The sequence below is a fragment of the Hyperoodon ampullatus genome (assembly GCF_949752795.1).
Source record: "Hyperoodon ampullatus genome assembly, chromosome: 2".
Lineage (NCBI taxonomy): Eukaryota > Metazoa > Chordata > Mammalia > Artiodactyla > Ziphiidae > Hyperoodon > Hyperoodon ampullatus.
In genome coordinates, this window is record NC_136915.1 from 23195031 (window position 1) to 23204842 (window position 9812).

The window sequence follows — 9812 nt, forward strand, 5'->3', positions numbered from 1 at the left end:
CTGTGAAGAATAAATTTCTGTTGTTTATAAGTCACCTTGTTTATGATATTTTGTTATAGCAGCCTGAGCTAAGATACACATATATATAAAGAAAATACATGATTCCTCCCTTCAAGATGTTTATAATCTATCTAGGGAGATGAGACATGCACAAAATATATTCAATAAGATAGAATGTGTTTGCTCAAATGAGAAATATAAAGTGGAATAATAGTAGCTACTATTTATTGATTGCCTACAATAAGCCAGGAACTATGCTAAGTGGTTCATAAATATCTCATTTTATTTTTGCAACCTCCCTCTTAGAAAGTACTATTTTTAACTCTATTTTATAAAAAAGGAAGCTGAGGCTCAGAGAGGGGAAGTGCATTGCCCAAGGTTGCACAGCTGGGTACTGGCAAAAGACAGAAGTGAGTTCCATCCTAAGCTCCAGGCCTCACATCCTTATCACAGAAACCCATCCCTATAACTCCTAAGCCTTGTCCAAGTTTTACCATATTGTTTGCCCATTTATTACCCATTATTATTCTTTTAATTTAATGCTACTTTTCAAATGCCAGCTATAATTTGGGCAAATGTTATAGGAATGTTTTCAAAAATGTGAATGAGTGGGAGATAGTGTGGGTTACAGCAGGGGAACTGGAGTGAGAAGGGGCTGTATAGTGTAGAAATTAAAAGCATGGGTTCTGAAGTCAGCGGCTTAAATTTGTATCCCAGCCTCTCAACTCTCTCTGGTGTTATTTTACATTTTGTTGCCTAAGTTTCGCCATCCATAAAATTACCGTAATTATACTCGGGTCATAGGGCTGCTATGAAGATCAACTTTAAATTTCTGACACTTTGTTCATTAAGGATTTTTTTTTTGCATTAAATTTGTAAAATATTGCATTAAAAATTTTTTATTTGTTACTGAGTTTTTTGGTGCCCCCTTAAATTTTTTCGCTCCAGGAGAGTGCCTCAATCACCTCACTCTAGCTCACTCTTTGCCTGCATTTTATGTGCTTGAACATAAGCAGCGTTCAATAAATATTCATTGAATTTACTTACCTCCCAATATTTTTAAATTGAGGTAAAATAAACACAGAACAGTGAACAAATACTAAATGTATTACTGAGCCCCCCAATTGTTCAGAACAGTTTGCTAAGCAGTAAAAGCTGTCTTTCCTTTTTATCTTCACGTACCCAACCAAAAGAAGTTTTGTTTTACAACAATCTCTTCTCTTTTTCTGCAGCTCTCTTCCCCAAGCTCTCTTTTCCCCCTGTCAGTTCAAGAGATTTCCTGGACATCTCCAGGTCGTCACACCAGAAAAAAATAAATATTTTCCTGGAGGACGGCCTATGACGTCAAGGCTCCCTGTAACTCCCAGACGAACGTTCGAAAGAAAGCCGCCAGCTTCTCCGAAGCATCGCAGTTTGCGCATGCGCTTCTGCTTGCCGGACAGCAGAGGTGATTTTTATGCCCTCTCGGCACCCTTACGTCGCGGAGTGGTGGTGTTAGAGGTTTGAGCGACAAAAGCTTTTTGCCGGAAGTGGGAAGAGAAAAGGGAAGTCTCGCCCTCTCCCGGGGTCTTCAAGTTTAGGGCTGGGGGCTAATTGTCGCTAAAAAGCTCAGAGGTGCTCGGGTGGATACAGTTCCTCGCTTTGCGAGAAGAGGCTAGAACGCGCGCTGAGGTGTGTTTTTAGTGTAAGTGGGCACGCGTTGACGCTGGCTTAAGAGGACCTAAACCATCAATTAAAAGAACTTCCGCCTGGCCAGCTTTAAAAGGCTTTTGATTCAGAGAGGTGGAACGCATAGATTTTAGTCTGGTTTAGGTTCTGCCACCGACCTACTGTGTGTCCTTGGGCTCCTCCCCAAGTCTCAATATCCTAATCTATAAATTGAAGGGTAGACAAGATTCTTTAAGTCACCTTTCAATCCGTCTATTATTGCAGGTCCATTTTGTCGTCTGAGCAACAAAGCCTTGGGGGTTAAATATCGTTGGCCCCGTTTTAGAAGGAAGACATTGAGTTCCAGGGTGAGAGACTTAGTTATTGCACAGAAAACGGTTAGAGATTTTAGACCTTGAGACTAAAAGATTATGCTGTAACTCCATGATCAGGCCTCCTTTGTGTATTTCTGTATCATCAGTTCCTGAAACTGGCCTATAGCAGTTACTCAAAAAGTTTTGAATGGATGGATGAATGAATCTTTTCATGTCAAGGCCAATGACCCAAGCAGATCTGGTGTCTCTCCACCTCTCTGATGTATTAACAAGTATAACTCTTCTCCAGGTATATCCTGTGCTTTACTTGACGGGGGACTCCGAGTCCAGTTCTGTCGTTTTCAACTTAAACGGGTAACATGGAGGCACCTCCAGTCACCATGATGCCTGTCACCGGGGGCACCATTAACATGATGGAGTACCTGCTGCAGGGTGAGTGAATCAGGGAACTTATTTTCCTCTTTTCTGTTCAGCTTCCGCGGAGATGAGACGCTGTTCTACAAAGGCAGCCTGCATAATTTCTGGCACCTTTTTTTTTTTTTTCAATTTACCCTTAATTATGGTCACAAATACATAACATTAAATTTACCATATTAAACATTTTTAAGCATACAGTTCAGTAGTGTTAAGTATTTCACATTGTTGTATAGCCGATCTCTAGAACTTTTTCATCTTTCAGAATTGAAATTCTATTCCCATTAAACACTAATTCCTCCTTTCCCCTCCCTGCAGCCCTTGGCAACAACCTTTCTACTTTCTGTTTCTAATTTTGACTACTTTAGATAACCTCATATGAGTGGAATCATTACAGTATTTGTCGTTTTATCACTGGCTGATTTCACTTAGTATAATGTCCTCGATGTTAACCCATATTGTAGCATGTGACAGGATCTCCTTTTTAAAGGCTGAATAATGTTCCATTGTATGTATGTACCACATTTTCTTTATCCATTCATCTGTCAGACATTTGGGTCGCTTCCACCTCTTGGTTATCGTGGATAATGCTCAGTGAACATGGATGTGCAAATATCTCCTCAAGATCCTGCTTTGAATTCTCTCAGATAAATATCCAGAAGTGAGATTAATGGATCATATGGTAATTCTATGATACTGTTAACTAGCTCCATTATATAGATCAGGAAATAGAAGTGAAGTAAATTTCCCAGATGAGAAAACTCAAGACCCAGAGGGGGTAATGATTTTCAGGATGTCATACAATGTTTAGTGCAAGAGTTTAGACTTTAATTCAGATCATCCATTTAGTAACTTACTGTGAACAAAATAGGGTTGTTAATTTTCACTCCTCAAGCTGCGCCTCCTTCAGTCTTTCCCATCTCAGTAAGTGCCACTGTCATTCACCAGTTGCTTGAGCCATGCATTCAGGAGTCAATGTCCATTTTTTACTTTACCCCCACATGTAGTCCATTTCTAATCCTATTCATTTTACTTCGAAAATATGTATTAAATAAGTCTTTTCTCAACCTGCAGTACCACACCCTGGTTTATCATCCTTTGCCTGAACTATTTTAGTAACCCTGTACTTATTACATTGCTTCCACTTTTTTTTTTCATTGCTTCCACTTTTGATCATCTTTCTCTTCTCACACAACAGCTAGTAGTCTTTTTTTTAAAAATTGTTTTAGTATTAAAAATATTCAAACATAAAGTAGATACTAATATAATGAACACTCCATTTCTGTCATCTAGATTTCAGTTTCTGTCATTTTGCCATATTTGCTTTCTCTGTTTTCTTTTGCTATTTTTAAAGGCAGTTTCAGGGACTTCCCTGGTGGTCCAGTGGTTAAGACTCCGTGCTTCCACTTCAGGGGGTGCGGGTTTGACCCCTGGTTGGGGAACTAAGCTCCCACATGCCTTGCGGCCAAAAAAATTTAAAAAAAAAAGACAGTTTCAGATCTCATAACATTTTACCCCAAAACATTTTCAGTATGCATCTCTAAAAAATAAAAAACAAGGATATTTTCCTTCATAACCCCAGTACCATCATTATTATATAAAAAATTAATAATGTATTTTTAATATCATCTAATATCTAGTCCATATTCAAAAGTTTCCCCCTGTCTTGCCCTCACAATGTGTTTTGTATCCAGGATATAATCATGTTTCATGCATTACATTTGATAACTGTGTCTCTTAAGCCTCTTTTAACTTGGACCAGTCTCCCCTCATTCCCACTTTTTTTCCCATGACCATGTCTTGTTGAAGAGTCTATACCAGTTTTCCTGGAATGATCTTTTTAAAATGTAAATCCAGTCATCTCTTTCCCTGTTGTGTGGAGAATAAAGTGTGGAGCTAATAGCTTCCCAATGGCCTTAGAATAGAATACAGCCTTTAGCATGAGCTGTACATAAGACCTGTGTGCTTTGGCCCATCCCAAATCCTCAGTTCATTATCATCTTCCATCTTGCTTACCACACTTCAGCCACACTGATATCCCTTCATTTCTTTGAATTCCCCAGGCCCCTTCCTACCTCTGGGCCTTTGCACTTGATTCCTCTGCCCTTATACTTTGTTCCAGCCCTTCAAATAGCCATTTTATTTTTATCCCTCCGTCCTCAGCTCAGTTGTCCTTCCCTTTGAGAGACCTTCTCTGACTACTCCAAGCCCTCAGAGAGGTCTCCTCTTCTCCTCCCCCATCAGTTCCTCTCTCCCCTCTCCCTTTTATTTCCCTGTATTTCTGTTTAATTGTTTACTTATTTATTTTTGTTTCCCCCACTAAACTGTAATCTCTGTGAGGGCTGGACCCCCTACTTCCTAGCATGGTGCCTGGCACAGTATTCAGTAAGTATATGTTGAAGGAACCAGCACTTACAAAGTTCCTTAAATGTTTGAAGTATGAAAAAACACATGTCTGACACTGTCCTGAATGTAGGACGCAACGTATCCAATGTAGGACTCATTCCTTGCTCCCATCGTCATCTGTCCTATGATTACAGGGACCTGATCTGTTGCTTTCCCTCCAACACTACCCATTTCCAAACATGTAGTCATTTGAGTCCCACTGTCAGTATTTACCATAGTTACAGTAGTATATTTTTATTTACTTTAACAGATTTAGTCAATAAATGAATATGTTCCTAGCATTGGAGTAAGTATCAGCAGTAGAGGAAGAAAGATGTTAAAAAGTCAATACATAATTGATATATTGAAATATGACTTAAAAGTTGAGGCGCTAATGCTAAAAAGTAAAGCAGGGAAGCGGAAAGAGATTGGAGGGAGATAATGCTATTTTATTTAGGGCAATGAGAAAAGAGATCTCTGATAAAGTGACATTTGAGCAAAGATCTGAACAAAGTGATGGGGTGAGATATGCAGGTGTCTGAGAGCAGAACATTCTAAGCGTAGGGACTAAGGGAAGGGCTCTGAAGAGAAATACAGTGTCAAACACTTGGCATTTTTAGGAAATAGCAGGAAAATCACTGTGGTTGGAGAGAGTGATCTGGGAGATAGTAGAAGGAAATGATCAACATCAGGTAGCAGAGACCACAATTTATAGGGCCTTGTAGACCGTGGTAAAGAATTTGGGATTTATTCTGAGTGACATGGGAAGCCATTGGAGGGTTCTGAGCAGAGAAGTGTCATTATCTGCCTTATGTCCTAAAAACCAGCTGGCTGTTGTATGGAGGAGAGAAGAAAAAAGCAAAGATAGAAGCAGGGTACTGCAAAGACCAAGCAAGAAATGATGGAGACTTGGACTAGGTGGAAATGATTGAGTGAACTGGATTCTGCATATATGTAAAAAATGCAGAGTGGATGTAGGATGTGAGAGAAAGAAAGGAGTCAAAGCTGATTATGTGGTTTTTGGTTGAGCAGCTGGAAGCAGAGAGTTGCCATTTACTATGATGGGGAAAACTGCAGGAGGAGTAAGATTGTGGAGGAAAAATCAACAGGTTGATATTGAACATGTAAAGATGAAGATGTCTTAGGCATCCAAGTGGAGAAGTTAGGTAGACAGTTGGATGTATGAGTCTGTAGTTCATGAGATATAAATATGGTAGTCCTCAGAGCATAAATGATACTTAACACCATAGGGCTGGGCTTCCCTGGTGATGCAGTGGTTGAGAGTCTGCCTGCCGATGCAGGGGACACGGGTTTGTGCCCCGGTCCGGGAAGATCCCACATGCCACAGAGCGGCTGGGCCCGTGAGCCATGGCCACTGAGCCTGCGCGTCCGGAGCCTGTGCTCCGCAACGGGAGAGGCCACAGCAGTGAGAGGCCCACGTATCGCAAAAAAAACCACAAAACCATAGGGCTGAATTAGGTCACCGAGGGAGGAAGAGATTGTTGATAGAGACGAAGACCAGGATTGAGTCTTAGGATCCTCCAATATTTTGGGAAGTTGAAGACCCAGCAAAGATGACTTAAAAGGAATGGTCAGTGAGTTAGGTGAAGAACCAAGAGAGATTTGTGTCCCAGAGGCCAACGGACGAATAGATTTCAAAATGGGTATAATATAACAACCATGTGAAATGCTGCCAGGAGGAAGAATAAGATGAGAACAAAGGACAGTGTATTTTTCTGAAGCAGTTCATTCTCTTTTACTTAAATATATTACACAAAAAGGAAATGTTATATTTTTTCTATCAATGGAAAACTTTTGTTTTCTGAGACTAGAAGATAATTTTTTAAATAAATGACAAAACAGTATTATTATTCTAGGTAGATACTGTTGCCTGTTAAGGCCCAAAGCCCGCTGGAGGTTAGCATTGTTAGAGAAGGCCTAACTATTCTAGTACCAAATAAGACAATGCAAAAAACTGAAAAGGGATTAACTTGTTATATAATATCTTGGCAGTATAACCCCTCTAAAATCTCATATATTGGGCCTGTGCTTTACAAAACACTGCACTAAACTGTTCTGATTTTTCATTTAAGTTTTTTCAATCTTTTGCTATTTCCATTACCCAGAATGAAAGATGGGACTTAATGGTACTTTTTTCCTTCTTCAGGAAGTGTTTTAGATCACAGCTTGGAAAGCCTCATCCACCGCCTTCGTGGTTTGTGTGACAACATGGAACCTGAGACTTTCCTTGACCATGAGATGGTATTCCTCCTTAAGGGCCAGCAGGCCAGTCCATTTGTTCTAAGGGCTCGACGCTCTATGGATAGGGCAGGGGCGCCCTGGCATCTGCGCTACCTGGGACAGCCAGAAATGGGAGACAAGAACCGCCATGCGCTGGTGCGTAACTGCGTGGACATTGCAACATCTGAGAACCTTACTGACTTCCTGATGGAAATGGGCTTCCGCATGGACCATGAGTTTGTTGCCAGGGGACACCTGTTCCGTAAGGGCATCATGAAGATCGTGGTGTACAAGATCTTCCGCATCTTGACACCAGGGAACACAGACAACACTGAGGCCTTGTCACTCTCCTACCTTGTGGAACTAAGTGTTGTTGCACCAGCTGGGCAGGATGTGGTGTCTGATGACATGAGGAACTTTGCAGAGCAGCTGAAACCTCTGGTTCACCTAGAGAAAATAGACCCCAAAAGGCTCATGTGACAAGGCAGTCTGTCCACCACTGGGGCTTGTCCTCAGCTGTTACAAAAAAAGAAGATGTTATAATTGCCCTATTACACCACTGTCAGCCAGGCATTCTTTCCTCAGGAAGGAGGACAATGAGAACTTAGTTGGTTCTTTGCACTGTTTTCCTCATATGGCCAGTTCACTTTTGTGACAGCCTTTCTAAATTAAAGGCTAAGGATGACATGGAGAATCTAGATAATCCCTCTGCATAAAGAGGGGAAACTGGAATAAAAAAGCTTTGGGGAATAAAAATCTTTTAATTGTTTTACCATTTGTGTGTAAGGTTTGTAAAACAGAAACTGAGTTTGTATTGTGCAGTAATAAAGGCTATAAAGAGAAATGTCTATCATTCTGATTCTTTACTCCATTACCCTGCTAATTTGGGATGGACTCATCAACTGGAGCAAAAATATGACAGTTTTTTGTTTTAATTTTATAGAGATGATAGTTTTTACCTTTCATAAAAGTAGCACATATTTGTTGAAAAAAATTTAAATTCAGACAAAAATAAGAAAAATAACCTGTAATCCTGTTATTCAAAGAGATGTACTATTTTTATTTTGTTTTATGTCCTTCTAGTCTTTATTTTTGGAAATTTATGTATATGAGATATATTTATTTTAGAAAAATATTGTATATATACTGGTTTGTAATTTCCATTTTGTGTTTAATTTATCATTAACATCTTTCCGGGACATTAGGCATCCAGGACAATGTTTTTCTGGGTTTTTAAAAAATTATTTATTTGGTTGCTCCTGGTCTTAATTTCAGCAGGCATGTTACTTAGTCGCAGTTCCAGGGCTCCTTAGTTGCGGCACGTGGGCTCCTTATTTACAGCAGGCAGACTCCTTAGTTGTGGCATGTGAACTCTTAGTTGCAGCATGCATGTGGGATCTAGTTCCCTGACTAGGGGTTGAACCTGGGCCCCTTGCATTGGGAACATGGAGTTTTATCCACTGTGCCACCAGGGAAGTCCCTCTTCTGTTAAAGAAAAATTTTTTTTTTGTTATTACTATGTGTCAGTGCTATCCTAAGTGCTTTAGGTATGTTTACTAATTTAATCCTCGCAACAGACCCTTTTTTTTTTTTTTTTTTTTTTTTTTTGCGGTATGCGGGCCTCTCACTGTTGTGGCCTCTCCCGTTGTGGAGTGCAGGCTCACGGCCCCAGCCGCTGCGCAGCATGTGGGATCTTCCCAGACCGGGGCACGAACCCATGTCCCCTGCATCGGCAGGCGGACTCTCAACCACTGTGCCACCAGGGAAGCCCCAACAGACCCATTTTTTACAGGGAAACTGAGGTGCAGAGAGAGTAATTAGCTTTCCCTGAGCTATACAGCTACAAATTAGCAGAGCTTGTATTTAAATACTGATAATTGTAACTGCTATTTGTATCCTATCATTTGGATTTTCGGTAACTTAATTGATTCCCCTACTTTGGGAATTTTAGTTTGATCCCAATTTTTTGCTTTTATAAACTGTCCTGTGATGCTAGTGTTTTTAATTAAATTTCTGTTGTCATCCATGATGATTCTTTAGGATAAATTCTAAGGAACTGCTGAGTCAAAGAGTGTGCCTTGTTTTAAGTCTTCCACCATGCATTGCCAGATGACCTCCAGAAATGTCCCAGTTTTCACTCCTACCAGTTTTCCAACACAATTGCCAAAGGTGGGTGTGACGGTGAAAACTTATTTTTCCCATTTGATGATAAATGGTGACTGGTTTTAATTTTCTTTTAAAAATACTCATCAGTGAGGTTTAAATTTTTATACGTTTATTGGACATTTTTTTCTTATGTGAATTCCCTTTTCTTCATTGTTTGTCTTTATTAATTTGTAAACAGCTTTTATATAATTTCCCATTTATCGTTTGACTTTTAATGGATTTTTAAAAATAACAGTTCTGAGTGGGGTAAATGTTGATCATTTTAATACTTACAGAGTTTTGTTTTTTTTTAAATTTTTGGCTGTGTTGGGTCTTTGTTGCTGCACGCGGGCTTTCTCTAGTTGTGGCGAGTGGGGGCTACTCTTCGTTGCAGCGCACGGGCTTCTCATTTCGGATCATGGGCTCTAGGCGCGTGGGCTTCAGTAGTTGTGGCACGCAGGCTCAGTAGTTGTGGCTCGAGGGCTCTAGAGCACAGGCTCAGTAGTTGTGGCACACGGGCTTAGTTGCTCCGCGGCATGTGGGATCTTCCCAGACCAGGGCTCGAACCCGTGTCCCCTGCATTGGCAGGTGGATTCTAAACCACTGTGCCACCAAGGAAGCCCACTTGTAGAGTTTGGCCTTTTA

General features: G+C 40.4%; 1 protein-coding gene across 1 annotated transcript; it reads left to right on the forward strand.

Annotated features, from left to right (window-relative positions):
- Nucleotides 1-2341: 2341 nt before the first annotated feature.
- On the forward strand, nucleotides 2342-7848 carry MED18 (mediator complex subunit 18; the record flags this gene model as incomplete). The annotated part of the gene is made up of 2 exons (XM_079697225.1): nucleotides 2342-2414; nucleotides 6949-7848. 2 exons carry the CDS (start codon nucleotides 2342-2344, stop codon nucleotides 7500-7502), a joined length of 627 nt encoding a protein of 208 aa, XP_079553351.1. The 3' UTR covers nucleotides 7503-7848.
- Between the last annotated feature and the right edge of the window lie 1964 nt (nucleotides 7849-9812).